This window comes from Anser cygnoides, chromosome 8 (genome assembly GCF_040182565.1).
Source record: "Anser cygnoides isolate HZ-2024a breed goose chromosome 8, Taihu_goose_T2T_genome, whole genome shotgun sequence".
NCBI lineage: Eukaryota > Metazoa > Chordata > Aves > Anseriformes > Anatidae > Anser > Anser cygnoides.
In genome coordinates this window covers 21,597,141-21,614,646 of record NC_089880.1, presented here as the reverse complement: position 1 = coordinate 21,614,646, position 17,506 = coordinate 21,597,141, and the positions used below count along the sequence as shown (strand labels likewise).

Genomic DNA, 17,506 nt, shown 5'->3' with positions numbered 1-17,506 from the left:
TTTGAACCCACCTTCTCGCTTCTGTTGCCCCATTTTTCTACTCCCTCAACATTTTCTTCTTAATCACACAAAAAGTATGTAATAAACTTTTCACCTAAGAAAGATCAACAGCATCTTTGGTACTTTTGATAAGAATTATAAAATAATAATAATAGAATTTTATTGAAATGATCATGCTATCTCAAAGCCCTGGAAAAAAAATTTACACGGAAATACTTCCTGGTCAGACCTATGTCAAACACTACAATTGTCTGCATGGTCTTCTTGAATGGCATAATATAGAACACAACTACATAAGTACCTCCTTGAATAGATATTAATTTGAATTTAGTGCCTGGACAGCAAAGCAAGATCAAATCATGATCTCCATGTAAAGAGCACTAGACTGTCTAAAGAGCACTTCAGGGGACTAGAATTAGAGAAAAGCCCACTCAACTGCAAAAATAATAGCAGGTAAAGATCACACAAGGGAGAAAAGGTGAAGAAGGAATAATGAGACAAAATAAGAATGCTACATAAGAAAGGTGTAATGAGGAATGGGTAAGCAGTGGAATAAAAACCTTGACTGAATATCCTACGATTCCTAGATATTCTCAGCTATCTAGGTGTTAAAATCTGCTGGGTTTACTGAAGACCTCCTAAAGCTGACATACTACAAATTTAGACATTACTTGTCTGTTCACTGAAACTATTATGCGCCTTCAGTTAATTTGTACTAGTAAGTCACAAAGATATGTATGAAGTTCATAAAAATATTGTCACTGATTTACATGCGCTTTTCAGAAGACTAAAAGTTTTTGACCTTTGTGAAGTATTCCCAGTAAAAGCACCTCTGTGGACCAACAGATTTGTTTTGATGTTAATGCCTATTTAAACTGCATGCAGATTCAGCATACTATATGTAGGTTCAGTAGAGCAGCATTCTACTGAAAACAACACAAAATGACAGCAAAACAACCTGGCACTAACAATTAAAGCTTTGTCAAAGAAGAAATGCTGGATGTCATATAAATCCCACTAGAAGTTGGAGGAAAAAACATCCAAGATCAAAGAAAACCTGACTGAAGATACAGTTTCGCAAAAAAACACAAGTAAACTCTGGCAAAAGTACAGTTCAAAAATCCTTTCAAATAGATAAATATAAAACATCTTGCTAAATAGGGAGTATAATTATCAAGCATAATACTTCAGTGTATCTGAAGTCTTCCCAACACAATTTACACCTACCAGTTCTTTTTGATAGTCATCCTTACTTACTTTATAGTGTTGTTATACTAGTAAAATTGTATCCAACTATATCATTCCTTCTACTACAGCCATTGTATTAATATTAGTTGCATTTGCTCGAAGAGTTATTTTACACTAACAAATACAGTAGTGTGTACATGCACATGTAAATGTATACACACATTTCTCTGTGGCTAGGCAAGCAGAGAAAAAACAAATGTATTTACTAAATACTTTAAGAAATATACCGATAATATTTAACTGTAATTATTACTTCACCAATCTTTTTGAATTACATGTAGGCTATTAAAACACACATTGATCAAAAAATCCAGTTACGAATTTATTTTGTTAGAATGGTAAGGCATTAGAGGAAAATATACTACATGCATAACTGATCAGCATGTTTTATGAATACACACACACATATATATAACCTTCTGAAGATGTTTTCACAAAAATAACTCTACTTGGAATTAACAGATTTGTAACCCCCTGGTCAATTCACTACAGATTAGGGGCCTACTGTATTATGACTATTTATTTATTCATTACACTGAAATTGAAATGCTTTACATCTCCACAAAGTTGTCTGACAAGAAAAGTGCAAAATAAAAATCTTACATAACCTCCTGAAAATTCAGTCTAAGTAAAAACCAGCAATAACGATAATAATGATAATTGAACTCATCCTTCCCCTCCCCATCCAACGTCACCCTCAAACTGATCAGGTGGCGAGGAAAGAAAACCCCAAACCCTAAATCAAGCACAAGCCACTCCCCCACCTCAGCACTCGCTGCCACCTCCTGGTGCCCGCCCACAGGCCACAGCCACCTCAGGCATGGCAGGAGCAGGCCCCGTGCTCGTGCTCGGCCTCTGCAGCTGGGCCCAGGCCGTCCCCAACAGGGCCGCAGGCAGCCCCCACCAGCTCCTGCAAGGCCCAGCACCTGCTGCCACCCCAACATAAACGTGGTGGTGTTCACCTTCGCCTGAAGAATAGGTAGAAAACGCGAAGAAAAGCTGACGTAACTTTATCAGCACCCTAACAGCACATCAGAATGCGAATGAGAACTGGGAACTTCTCTGAGAACAAGGGCTTTCAGAATTAGTTGTGGAAATCCCTTACAAGGCTTAAAGAATTATAAAGCTGAGGCATCTGGTCAGAAAATAATGGTGAACAAACCCAGACTCTTATTTTAGGAAATGTTCACTGAGCTACGCAACTTTTACTAGCCAAAACGAATTACCTATTAGCTCACAAACTAGATCCCTATGGATTCAGGAACACACAACAGCAGCTTCACCTATTACGCACATAAAATTGAAAATAACTGACAAAAGAAGAAAGAACAGGAAACAGACAGAAAACAAGAGTCACTATCAAAAAACCAGATTGAGACAACATTAGCTATTAACATACTGCAAATGAACCAATTACTCACAATTATTCTCTATTACACAAGCGTCCTTCCTAACTCAAGTGGCCAATTTATTTATTTTCAGGAAAACAGTCACTGATAGGAGTGCCACAATTCATCTCAACAGAATTATTAAATATGAAGCCCAATTCTCAAAAGCAATAAAGCTAGGAAGGTTTTATATGATGCTGTCTTTAATTCACTTCTTACCATCCTCAGGAGAAATACTCATCCCCAATTTTTATCAATGCTTCCTGCTGACACACTTTTCCCTACGATAGGAGCTGGAAAGGAGAAAGCATTCTAATTGACTGTGTAGTCACAATCCCAGTTCGAGAGAGACACTCCTGGTTTACCAAATCCCTAAACTCTACAGATCTTTCTCCAAAGATGTTGGATTTCTTTTACTCCTCATGCTCACTTTTTGTTATTTCACAGGGATTTAGACTCACAAAAAGAATCAGGTGAACCCCCAGAACACCTACACATTCAGGCATTTTGCTAAAAATGGCAGCTACAAGCCCAGTCAGGACTGAGGCAACTACAGAAGAAACCCTTTGAAGTGAACATAGCTTAGGTCGAAACTGCTATGAAGAAAGGAAACAACAGAGGATTCTCTTTTTTTCCCCTCCCGTCCTTTTTTTTTTTTTTTAAAAAAAAAAAAAAGCTTTTACTTGCAAATAGTCACCTACCACTAAATGGACAGAAAGAAATGCTATTCTTTTGGTTAATTAGTCATTGTTTCTTTGTGTTAGTTCAACCCAAGCCAAAGGAAACTTCAAAGACCTCACTGTCAAATACCTCGGCTTGTGCTCAACATAAAGCTGCCAATTCTGAGCTGGTTGCACAGGTACAGGGCGCGCTGAGCTTGGGAGTAGAGCCGCATTATGAAGTAATTCCTAAGGAAGCGTGTAAAAATGAACAAAGTTCTACTGAAGAGATTTGGCAAAGTCACATCAGTGGGTTGGATGAAAACTTGTACAGTCTGCCAACAGTGCAGTCCTAATACACGTTCATATCTCACAACAGCATCTTCTTTACCCATTATCTGTGTAATCAGTTTTTGTTTGTTTCTTTAAATAACATCCTTAGCTACACACATGACCCTTGCAACTTTAAAGCAAATAAATCAGACCTAAAGCTGTCTACCCTAGGACTCGATCAGAGCTAGAGTCTGTATTTCGTTTCCTCCTTTTGCTCTGTAACACAAATATTTTGTAGCGCTCTACTGCCACCAGTATGTAACAGAAAAAGGGAAGAAGTATCAAGCTAACACTGAAACAAAGAGGAAATGATTCATAAAGGAATGCAAGCAAGAGAATACATCAAATGTTAAAAATAAAATCTCTACAAAGTATCTTTTAGAATAAAACTTAACAAATACAATATAGAACAAGGAAAAGATTTAATATTATGCATAGATTTTGTTAGAATAAGATCTGCACACTCAGATTTACAGTAACTGTAATGCATCAATATTTGTATTAGGGTGTATAGACTTGATTTCTGTATCAGACACTTAAGGGCAAATACATATGTTTTTGTTAAGGTAAACCCGTAAGGGGTACAAGTTCAATTCTACATGACCTTTTTCCTCTTTGCCCAGGCTTTTAAAAATGCTATTAAGCTTGAATAAGATTATTCATGACTGGTTTGAAAAGATTATTAAACTCTGGTCTTTGTGGATCAATGTAATCAAGATGAAAATTCATTTAAAAAAAATCTAACATTTGGCATCAATATAAACTAAAATGAAAACAATATCCTCACTACACACTTTCTAGAGAATAAAAAAAATCCTTCATCCTAGAATTCCAAAAACAGCATAGGAAAAAATAGCAAGTAATGTATTTAGCTAGCCCAAGAAAGCATCCTGTTGTACAATTCATTAGCAGTTCATTCAGTTAAGCATTCTGGTAGGCTTAAAAACTAAGCTTATGAAGAGTTTACTTACTATTCAAGTATACTAAAAGCAAAACAACATTTAATTAGAGTGCTAACCAGAAGATTTCATAATCTATCAATTTTACTGGGTTTTTATTTAAAAAAATTAAAGCTGAGTAATGATCTCTCCCAGTGATACCAAAAGAATAAACCAGTCCATGTTATTCCCATCTTTCCCTGCCTATTTCATATAGAAGTGCAATCTGGGGTGTAGGCAGACACCACATGCCCAAAATGCACAGAACGACTGAACTAACACTGATGATATAAGAATATGCACTCACATTCTTTCATTCAAGGGTCAAACTTCCATTAATTTGGGACAACTTGGGTAGCATGTATGTAAAAATCACATAATTTGTGAAGTTCTGAGTTCTTAACCTTAGAAAGGGATGTGTAAGATGCTTATACCATTCTTTAAATGAAAAGAGAATACCCATTTCTTGCAGAACAGATCCTCCAAAATGGTAATTTTTAAAAACGTTATTTAAATTTATAAGCACTCGAAGCTAGAATTCTTCTTTGTTGTAATGAGACAGATCTCTGTCATACCAAGAGGTACAGTCCCTGGGATTCTCTTTAATTTATTAAGCACTCCTCACCACTATCTATATGGTACAATTTTCCAGCACTTTTCTACAAAGCCCATACTTTCTTCTTGATTAAAATATACTCTCTATATAATCTCCCAAAGTGGTTACAAGAAACTGAAAACTTAGTTTTAAAAAAAAAATCAACCCCCTATCTGAATATAGTGCAATGAATAACTGTTCTAAATTGAGCAGTCACAGAATTAGCTTAATCACTATATGTTTGGTACTAAAATGCCCAATGCAGATAAAAATAAAAATATGAAAATAAATTGTAAAATACACTGAGTGTAGGATTTTTAATTACAAAGGCCAGAGTTACTATTATCTTTAAAATTAATGAAATTGATATCCACTAACAACTTCTTTGATTTGAGTGATAGTAAACAACAAGGTAGATAATAATTTACATAAATTTATGGGTTGAAAAATATTACATCCCTGGCTATAGCTGAATAGTTTAATTCTTTTTTCCCCCTCCTAGAGGAGGGTATCATGAAGCATAGAAGATTTACTAGAAATGGAAGAAGTTCAACACCAGATAAACTCTGCAGTACAAGCACATCTTCCTTTACATGTTTCCAATAGGTGGCAACAGAATACCAAGAATACAAAGGAGTTTATAATTCTTTCTTTATCCTCAAAGGAATGGAATCCCTGTTATTTCTATCAACTAATTTTTCATCAGCAACTTCATTCATGTAAATAGTTGCACGTCTGCAACTGAATTTCTCAGGACAGTTAAAGCCAATAGGTAGAGAATTTGCAGAACAGAAACAAAGCATTTATTAAGGAAACCTAGCTGCAGTGAAAACAACCAATAGTTTAAAGTCAGAGCTTATCTGAAGGGGTAAACTTCCACAAACAGGAATTTCCAGTAATAAAATGTTTCTGCACATGAAACTATCAAAGAAGAAATAAAATTTTATACTATTTTGTTATTGTTTGGTTTTGACCAAGACACCTTCGTCTCTAGCAGTATTTACTTACAGGATGGAATAAGGGGGGTGGGAATTTTTAAACAGAAAGTAAGTTTTCAGCTGATAAATCCCAACTTTATCAGTAGTAACAGTCCATACTGACTCCCTGATTCTTTGAACAGCTGTAGGAAATTGACAGGAAGTCAGAGTTCTTCTTTCCTTGACAGTTACAAGACCTTCGTTTGTTTCTGCTGCACAGAACTATACACATTTATTTTTGCTATTACAAATCTTATGAGAAGTGGCTGAGGGAGCTGGGGTTTTTCACCTTAGAGAAAGTTCAGGGGAGACCTTATTCTACTTTACCATTACCTTAAAGGAGGTTGTAGCTCTTTTCCCAAGCACCAAGAGATAAGACGAGGGGAAATGGCCTCAAGTTGCACCAAGGGAGGTTTAGGATGGATATCAGGATAAATTTCTTTATTAAAAGGGTTGTGTGGCATTGGAATAGGCTACCCAGGGAAGTGGTTGAGTCACTATCCCTGGAGGTCTTCAATAAACGCATAGATTCAGAACTTAGTAGCATGGTTTAGTGGACTTAGTACTAGGTTAAAGGTTGGACTACATAATCTTAAAGGTCTTATCCAACCTGAACGATTCTGCCATTCTAAACCAAGTCTAAATAGTGAATACTTACTCATTTTCAAAGCCAGCTAAGTCACGGTCCAAAGAAATTGTCTCCGTCGTAATTTCCACCTTTCTTACACTGCCAAAGAAGTCTGTTATGAGAACATTTTGAGGGTCTCGCTGAAAGAGATCGGTTCGGTGTCCAGGTGTGGAAACACACAAACTTTTTGGACAGACCTGAAACTGAAAACAAAGATGAACAATCATACCATGTCCCTCGTTGATTAATAGTCTCTTCAGGTACTTATCAAAATGAAATTCTTATATAAGAAAGATAAATGTCACACAGAACTTGCAGTAGCTTCACTACAAGCTCCACAGCTGAAAAAGAATGATTGATCAAAAACATTAAAAAGCATAAACACCTTGATAATGGGTTTCAGAAAAACCTTAATCTTCACAATTACCCACACCAGTTTAGAAATGTTTCTGCGAAAGCTAACCAATTACCTTTGATTGATTAAATGCACAAATGCATTTCTGAATATAGAAGCAGCAACACTGCTATAACCTTCCAAAAAGCGTAAGTTGGTATAAATTCTTCACACTTACCAAAGGGAGGCAGGCAAGATTAACAAGCCTTGACAAGTATCTCTCAGTAAACGCTTCAGAAATGAAGCAAGAATTTAAATTTTGACTGGGAAAAAAAAATCTTTTTCTTATTTCTGGTTTACAACCTATGAATTAATGTAGAATGAGGATCTTAAAATATGAAAGGTGTCTTATGTATACTAAGTTCACATAGACACACCTGCAACACCTACAAATTAGCTATACACTTTACTATTTGTTTTATATACATGTCAGTCCACTATCTTCAGCACACATTCCAACAGTTGGAAGATAAAACCAGCAATAACAAATTAAACTGGTTTCAATGGACTCAATTCTGTATAGATTTGCAGAAAAATATGTAGACATAATAGTGATGGATTTGTTGTAGCATTTAAAATATCTCACAAGCAGCATGCCTATTAAATAACAAGACTGTTACATATCCAGCAGATATTCAAGGCAAAACCAATGGATTTTGGACACCATGCTTTTTTGCACAAGTCCTACCACACTGACCCAAAAGTCTCTAACATTTGCTACCTGGACAGACTGCTTATTTCAAGGGATCTCCTAATGCATGTAGTTAAACTTAATAAATAATAATTAGTTTGTAATTTTCTTAGTAACACTACATTGCTTCAAGTGCCATGAAACGTAACCACCGGCCTCACTCTCTGGAGAAAGCTGAGTTCATGTCTCAGTCCTTAGAAGGCACTGCACAACCAAACGCACGGCCCTGCTAGACACAGGCACAAGACAAACAATCCCGCTAGATGTGGGTGCTAGGTGTACAGTGCCCCGGACAGTTTCTCCACCAAATGTGGCTGTCCATTCAACTGCCTCATGGACAGCCTGCAGACCACCTGCTAACACTGTAGGCTATGCACGTCCTCATGTGTTCCAGCAACAAAGAACATTTAACTGAGCAGATTCACCCACACAACTACAAAGGGTGCTCATCTTCCTAAAGATTAAGTTTTCCAAATGATTTTCACAAACTGGTCCATGAGTCACAGAATGTAGAGCTCATACACCCTAATTATTACATCATGAGTCAGCTCTTAGGTGATTGCACTCTTAGGGCAGAATCACAGGTCCTAATTGGCTCAATGCAGATGCAGCCTCTATTAGCCCAGTTGCTGACTAACCAGATCTCTAAGTTTCAGTCCCATACCTTCTAGCACAAGTTCTGTGCTCAGCCTGACACAAAATACACGGTTTGTGTGGCTCTTCTTAGGGCAACAGAATCCTACTCTTAAAAGAGTTTCTCAGAGATGAAACAATATACCCAGTTCGTCGTCACTGAGGACAGATTCTGTCTCTCCATTCCGCTCCCATTACAACATCTGTTTCATACCTAAAGTCTAAGCCTGTAAGTCCAGGGAGGCTTCAGCTTCAGCTCACTTTCCAGCTCAGCTTCACCCTAACTGATGGATACAAGCACACAGACCCACTGGGCTGTTTGTTAATGTTTCCCATCTCTCTTGTTGGCAGAGTATCATACAGCTGCTAACCAAGAGAGGAGCAGATCCAATCTTTGTTATCCTCCATGTGAAGCGAAGCTGAATCAGGCTCGTCAGCATCATGCTGCCCATACAGAAGATGTTTGTCAGTACTCATTAACACTGTTTCACAGTTTCACCAAAAGACAACACATTTTCTTCAACTTAGCTCCACCTAAGGGCACAAACAAAAACTGTCTTCTAAAGTAAGCTATATAACCTAAATATTTATTTTGATAAATATATCAGATCCATTGATCTACGCTGCAGCTATCTTTTTAAGCGTACTGGCTAGAAAAGCTACAAAACATGAAGAACTAATACTTTTATGTTCCTGTACCATTAACACCAGCATAACTCTAGATGATGAGAATGAACAACTCAAAAAATTATGAATGATCTTTCAATGCAGCTGCCTTCTATCAGCTCCAAACAGACTCTCCAACTGCAAGTCAAAGGTTTACTGATCTTAGGCAACTGTTGCAAATAGCTTCAAAGGCATCAGAAAAACCTGCTTCCCAATTCTGCTTTATGTTAGCTAGTAAAGGCACAGAAGCCCAGTGATCTTTTTATCTGATAGCTTACTGAACTTTTTGCCTTGCTGGTCATGGCAAATACTTTCATTTCATTCCTAAAACACCAGCTTCAAGTATTTCCTTCTTGCCCTCAACAAATGCATTTTAAGAGTGAGATCTGCACAAATCATTATGGCAAACTTAAACAGAGAAGGGATTTAATCACCGTTCTTTAGAGCTTTTACTTCACCTCCACTAGACTCAGCTGAGAGTATCACATATATGACACTGCATGAAAACACTGTCTTCACGGCCAGAATAAATCTCATCATGTGCCTGCCTCAGCCTACCTCCTTCCAGCACACCAGTGGCATTACAAACAGAACTTTTGCATTTTATAAAAAGGTTTTTTCTTAAAAAAAGGAAAAAAAAAAAAGAAAATTGATTCCAGTATAGAAATATTTTCACGGAAAGAAAGTAATAACAAAGATGAATTTAATCTAGACCTGTCAATACTAACAACAAAAAGAAATATAAGCTCAGACAAATTCAAATGAAAAATGACATGCACAGGTTTACCTGTAAAGCTGTCCAACCACTACAGCAAACTTTCAGTATAATAATTCTGTGCTTTCACAGAGAGACTAAACACTTTTCCGGATAACATGCCTTAGCAAAACAGACATTTGTAAGTAGAAAAACAATAGCCTGTGACAAGAACATGCAGGATATCACATCAAATGATTTAATGATTCCTTTTAGCTTTACCTCGCGGACATACTAAACAGATTGTTCAAAGCTTATGAATTTTCAACAACATAACATCTGTTTCTTTTTGAATAGGCCACTCTCCTGCATTGTTATCATATCCTGATTCTTGAGGGAAGATAGCACCAGTCTCACCAACTGCTCCTGAACCTGCTCACGTTTCCTCCACTGATGGGGTTTTAAAACAAACAAACAAAGAAATTTAAATTAAAACACACACAAAACAAAAATGCACTGTAAGTCTATAATCTGAAAGTAAAACATTTAATCTGTTTTAAAAACTGGCAAATTTCAGACCAAAATCAGCATGTTTATCATGGAGTCTCATAATCTACCTTGATTCATTTTAAATGCAAACTTCTTTTGGACAGCAAGACGCAGAGACAGATGGCAATTCTTTCACCTAAACTATATCAGTTTTGTTAATAAAAGTCATTCAAATCAGAACTATCATTTTAACAAAGAAAAGCTGTAACATTCCATACTATTTTCTATGTTGGAAAAAAAGCTTAAGAGTTCATTACATAAAATAGCTGGTGTATCTCGTAAATCTCTATGCATAACTCCTTAAAAACCTATGAAAGAGTATGAATCCTGAAGCATACCAGCACCCAGCAATGTGCTTCTGTACTTTGCAGCAGTCAAAAAAAAAAAACACCAAATTTATTCTCCTGTGTGTTCAAGACCACATATGAACATCCAGAACATAGCTACTGCCCCCATGCAAATACAATATTCGCTAACTGGGGAAGAACTGAAAACAGATCCTGAGAACCTACTTTATCGAACACATGTAAGTTTTGTATTAACCTCTCTTTGTTAAGTGAAATTATTTAGTAAACATATTGATATATTATATTTAACATTAAATAATGGTCAAAACCAATGCTTCTAGCACTGCTTAATATTGAGCATCACTGAAAAAAGGGGAAAAATATCTCCCCAATTAAAAGAGAAAAAAAAAACATGAATTTTCACAGGTTTTTTGATAGGTATAGAAAAATAGCAACATCTTATTTTTTACAATGAAAAAAGTAGCTATAACAGGTCACGTATCATTGCAAAAAGTTCACTCAATAACCAGAGCAAAAGCCACACAGATTCATTAGCACGGCACAGTCAGCAAAGCTTAGTGGCTTTGACCCAGTAACTCTGCCATGAATGCTCTGATTTTGGGGTAATTTTCTACTCAATGCTGCTTTGTGCTGGGATGATGTAATTATCAAGTCAGGTGTGATTTGAAAGTCTCTTTTCTAAGCTCTTAAGAGACACGTACACATTCAAAAACAACTGCATGAGCACTGAAAGTGAGAAACAGATAGCACACTCAACTGTTTGTAACCTGTCCAACAACAATTTATTACCACAGGAAGATTTTGAGACACGTTTGGAACAGAAACACATAATGGCACTAGGAAGAAGAGGACTTCAGTATTAACAATCCAACTACCCAGTACCTATGTGAGAAAAGAAAAACTGCAAAGCAATCACATCCTAGCAGACCAGCGCTTTCACAACTGAAGTCTTCTGATAGAAGAAAAAAGAAAATGCAAACACTGGCTATATGAAACACATTTCTTAATGTATTGATTTTTTCCAAATTGCTTAAATAAGTTTCTATTTAAAATAAGCTATACAATTTCCACAAATGGAAACTTTGTTATCTTGACTTTTCTTAACAGTTTTTGTAGCTATTTCATGACAAACGATGTCTCATTTAGAAATGTATTTGAATCTTATTTTAAAAGTTCAAATGTGTGACATTTCAATTTAGTCTTTACTTTTTTGGAATTGCAGTCAAACTGAAAATCAGTCATTTGCACAGCTTTATCCCTTAGCAACACAGACGGAGCAGGTGGGAAGTAGGTGGTGGAAAGATGTCTCATTCTTTGCAGGAATGCAATATCCAACACTTAGGTGGATGTGAAGAGAAGCTTTTTTTAAGAGTGGCTGGAGAAAACTACATAGGTGATGCAATGGGAGCAGCGTAAAAAAGCAGAGCACTTCTGAAAGAGTAGACATCAGACACAGAACGAAACTGGACAGCAAACTAAACATTAGCTAATAATTTAAAAGTTCTGTGAGTGAGCTAGTTAGTGAGACACATAATAAGTTATCCTGAGTCTGAAAGTGTTAATTTTAAAAATCAGACTTGCATAAGCAGCAACTCTTTGTTCTTAATCCAGCACAACACTAACAGTGTTCCAGTGCCAAAGTATTCCCCATACATCCCCTATAACAAGGTTGCTGAAATACATGCATATTATGACTGAGCACATTATCAACTTGTATCATGGTATATTTGGGTCCATTCTCTTCCCTTCCCAGAAGGGACTGATTGATGATGTATGATGACTTACATGTTGTCATTTATCAGTCAGGGATAAGTTCCCACAGCTCTTCATAATTATTTGGCATAAAAAGCAAAACAAAAGTAAAGGCAGAATGATATCTTCTCCAAAGAGCACAAAAGGTAAGATGGTTGACCAACTAACAAGTTTTCTATGCTGTCGACAATAACTGAATTAGTATTTGCCTGACTGAACCAGCTGTACCACTTCCCAGATGGCTTCTTATACAATAGAAACAACCATTCATTTCTGATTACTTTTTTTAAAAAAATTGGTTTACAAAGTAAAATTCTAAAATGTTGTTTGAATTAATCGGGTAGAAGCAAATGCACTATGAATGAAAAAAAAAGTGCATATTCTTCTTTAACAGGATTTATTTTAAAGTTTTCTGTATCTCATGATCAGACAGGTATTAAATTAAAAGAACAGAATTGCATTCCCATGGCAATAAAAGAATCTCAAATCTCAGCTACTGAATTGCTTCTGTATCAACATAAAATCTGTCAAGTGTGGGCTGTTCAGAGTGAATTCTACTATAGAGCTCACAGCCAGACTAAGACCAACCTCTGTAGACAGAGGGTAGCATAAAACTTTTGAGCACCTGCTCCATTTACAAAAATGAATCAAAGACAATGGGCTCTGTCAGTGGTGCTCTTAAATCATTGACACAGCATGTCAGGATTTACAGCTACAAGATACTGCAGAATAATATACTATTACAATAAAATTAGTACTGGAACATGCATAAAGAATTAATAAAGTAAAGAAAAGATGGTTCCTTTTTGTGTCATCTCATCAATGTACCTATCTAAATGTTATAAGGGAATTTTCATAAATTTTGTCAGAGGTTATCTTGCTGTTTTTTTTTTTTTTTTCCCGTCTCATAAGTGAAAGCTCCATCTGATAGTTACCTAACATATTATAAACTCCAAACACACCTGGATTTGCACATATCTTGTTCTGGAATCTAAGTGAAGAAATCAGTCTCTAGGTGTTTGAGTGCACAGTTAGTATTTTAACTGTTTTTCACCTTAGTATAGATGGTTACCTTCCAACATCTGCAAAGTATCTGTTACGTTAACTTTGATCATCTATTAAGCTGATTTTACGTATCTTAGAAGTTTCCAACTATCATTTTTCACATGAAAATATTTCATCTTATTAAAATGAGTATTTAATTATTTTTATCCATTTTTCAGTGGATTTTTAAAAATCTAGCTAGTTTTGGTTAATTTTTTCTGTAGCCAACAAACCACTTTCAGGCTGAGGACAAACCTGTAAATGTCACACTACTGTTACATTTAATAATGGCACAAGGACCCTCCCCACAAAGCCTCTTCTGAGAGAAACCGAAGGTGAACAGAAAGTATCTGGAGAACACCGTGGACAAAATAGTTTTAAGAATGGAAGTCATTGCTGTATTGATAAATGTTGAGATTGTACTTACTAGGTCGTTCATATTTGTCTGACTGGCTGGATGAATTTCTTCCAAGAACTCCAGCACATAGAATGTGTATCTGTCCATAAGATGAACGCCAATCCCAAGATCAGGTTGATGCTTAAAAACAACATGCAACAATTACTGGGCATTTGTAGAAGAGAACTTGATGTTTGGACAAAGGAACAGAACATAACAGCATGTTACAGAAGTTAAGCATAATATTTTTTTGTTGTTGTTCTTAGGAAAATTAAGCAAAGCAAACAACTAGCCATGAAGAAATACATTGTTGATGAGCTACGTAACACAGTTTATCTTCATTTTTCCAGACTATATCCAGACAAAAAGGTGGAAACTCCCTTCTTCTTAGCGCTCCAGTAGAGATTTATGTACTGCTCCAAGCTCCTTACGTCTTGGAAAAGAGAGCTGAGAGACAGCTTATTTTACAGTACTTTGTGGATTCAGGTAATCCTGACCTGCTGGTTTTGGTCTGGCTTAGATCTCTCTCCCATTTTCCTTTTGTAATGTAGGTGAGATATAATTACAGTGAAAGATAGTGGTGTTTTTTTTCATATATCAAGTGTAAGAAACACTAGACTGAATATTTCCCACATGTATCTCCTCAGTCTTCCCATTAAGATTTTTGCCAGTCCTAGGCAATGCATAAATTGGCCAGGAAGCAAAGAACTCCACTGACACCTTTAACTATCAGCACTGAACTGATGATGATTTGTGGGTCCTCAACATTTCTGTAAACTTTTCCAAGCCCTTCAGAACTTTTTAGAACAGAACTGGAACTGTGTAGAATAGTCTCAGTACAAAATACACAAACAAGAGCAATAAGAGCTAGTGTAGATAGTGTTGATTTAGTTTAGACTAAATCAACACACAGACAAAGGAAGAGATGAGTCATCTTCTTCCTTATATGATACATTTTGCATAGTAAATTAAGCTTTTCTGTTGTTTTACATTTATAAAATTTACTAAGAAATATTTTTGATATTATTTATTTTTATGGTAAGAAAAGCTGAAAAATAAGATGTATACTGGAATCATACAATCACAGAAGATCCTGAGTTGGAAAGGACAAACAAGGATCACTGAATCCAACTCCTGGCTCCACACAACATCACCCAAAAAAATGAAACCAAAACCAGGTCTGAATGCTGACTAAGAGCTTCTTGAACCCCAGCAGGCTCGGTGCCGTGACCACTTCCCTAGGGATCCCATTCTAGAGCCTGACTGGCCTCTGAGTGAAGAACCTTTTCCTAATATTCAGTCTGAACTTCCACTGTCACAGCTTCATGCCATTCCCTCTGGTCTGGCAGCCTGGTTCTTTGCGCGAACCCACAAAACAAATAGGAAAATACACTTAGGAGCTTTGTCAAAACTGTACATTGTAACTAAACACATTATACATTCAGCAATTGGAAGAGAAATCTTTAGTTAAAAAAAAAAAAAAATCAATCGGACCTGTGCTTTTAATTCACTCAGGTATTCCGAAAATTGTCTTCAGGATCACAAAAAAGCATACTTACTGATAAAGAATCTTCTCCTACTTGGCTGCTAGCCAAGGCCATTATATTAGGTGAATAAAATCGTTCATACATGGATGCTCCTTGACAAGTATCAATAATAAATAACAATTCGTTGTACCTGAAAGAAATAGAACAGCCTTTTCTTACTCATATTCCTTTAGATTGAAATATAAAAGCTTTGCTTTTTCGTTACCAGGATAGCTTCTAGGAACCTAAGGAACAGAAGACTTCACACTGATTGATTATAAGATGTGAGTTCAGACAAAGCAATTCATATGAGCATCTGTAACTGTAGGACGCTAAAAACAAAATTTAGAACTCTTCTTTCTGAATGCAAACTTTCAGGCAATTCTATGGATGACAGATAGCATCACTGATGAAAGGTAAGCAAGGCCTACCAGTAAGACTTCAGGCATCTTCATGAAATATAGTATGTAACCGCTGAATAAAAAATTATTACCTTCTTTTCTGCCACATTTGTTCAAAAGCATCAGCAAGTTCCACATTTGTGATTTCTTCTGAATCTTGAAATTTTAGGAAACCATTTCCACCATGGCCTGGTAGAAAAAACACAAGTTAGGCAAGTATGTAGGTTAAAGGAAGATAATTAGTCTGTTCGCTCTGATGTTTTTTCTTAAAATAAATAAATAAAAAATAAAAAGCACAAAACACAATTCTCTTTCTCCAATGGAACTCCAGCAGAAGAAAATACTAGGACAGTGAGAAGATTTTAGACTGGAAACTATATTCTGTACTGTCTCGTTATATATTTAAGTATCTTATATATTTTTATACATACTTATTATATTTTTTTCTAGATGTATTTATATACATAGATTTATATATATACTATCTCTATGTCTTACAGGTTCTTATATATACTATATTTTGTACTGTCTTATAGGTTATAAGTACTGTCTTACAGATTTTCTTAATTAGTACAACGTGATAAGAAAAAAATGTATTTGTTAATTCTTTTGTTTGTTTGGACTCTTGACGGGATTTCAAGATTTCATATAGCTCCATCCAACAAAGTCAATGAACAATATACACAAACCTTAAATTACCTGTCATATATATCAGAATATTGCTTCTGTCATCAGAAAGAAGACGTTTGGATCGAGGTGTGCTTGGTGGAATTCTTCCTGTTAATACACGCAAAAAATTTTCCACAGTAACCTATGAATAGAAGCAAAAAGTAATTTTCTAAAGAAAAAGATTGATCAATAGTTCTAAACTGGGTTACATTAAATACATAACAGAACAATAGAACATGTAGTGCGTCTAATAAGATGCAATACTGCATGGTATAAACTGCATCAACAGACATTTTCTGTTCAAGGTTTTACTGCAGTAAGGTTCAGAATTATACAGTACCTTTTATTACATCTCACTAGTATCAGCCTGTTGCTTTATTATATCAAATAAGGCTACCACTGTTGCAATTTCTAAGTACATTTTTCATTGATCTGAAAACCTGTCACTGTATACCTTTATTCTGGCAAAGCTGTTCATGTACTCAAAGTGCAACATTAGTGTGTGTTACCATGGAAAAATAAAAGTTTAAATTTCCTCTGCAACTCAGGAAAGAAAAAACAAGATCAATTTCAGTTACATAAGTCTTTGAGAATCATCACAACGGTGATTGTAAAACCTCCTATAAAACAGCATTTTCTCTTCATGCAGATGTATACAACTCAAATGCTAGCAACAAAATCGTACTCTGGTAAGAACATAATACACATTTCACTTGCATGCTCTAAGTTTCACAGTGGTGTTAAGTACTTGCAAGATGAGACATCAACCAGCAATCTACCATTTCCGAATGAGAAAATTCTGTAACATCCATATATTCCTTGTATACACACAAGGAGTTCCATATATTCTTAATTAGAATAGCTCAGATGGAAATGACCTACAAAGATCACTTATTTCAAGTGCTTAACCACTTCAGGGCTAACCAGAAGTTAGAGAGTATTAATGACAGCATTATCCAAATGGCTCTTGAACACCGGCTGATGGCTTGGGGCATCAAACACATTGCCTGGAAGCC

At 35.9% G+C, this 17,506-nt stretch overlaps 1 protein-coding gene across 2 annotated transcripts in view; it reads right to left on the bottom strand.

The window, feature by feature from the left end:
- Nucleotides 1-17,506, bottom strand: part of PIGK (phosphatidylinositol glycan anchor biosynthesis class K) — a 73,137-nt gene that overhangs the window by 47,666 nt on the left and 7,965 nt on the right. For both annotated transcript variants that reach the window (XM_048059042.2, XM_067001718.1), the window contains exons 5-9: nucleotides 16,521-16,632; nucleotides 15,914-16,010; nucleotides 15,454-15,571; nucleotides 13,925-14,035; nucleotides 6,797-6,969 (exon numbers count right to left, since the gene is read on the bottom strand). In XM_048059042.2, the coding sequence (XP_047914999.1) occupies nucleotides 6,797-6,969; nucleotides 13,925-14,035; nucleotides 15,454-15,571; nucleotides 15,914-16,010; nucleotides 16,521-16,632 (611 nt within the window). The remainder of the gene's footprint in view (nucleotides 1-6,796; nucleotides 6,970-13,924; nucleotides 14,036-15,453; nucleotides 15,572-15,913; nucleotides 16,011-16,520; nucleotides 16,633-17,506) is intronic.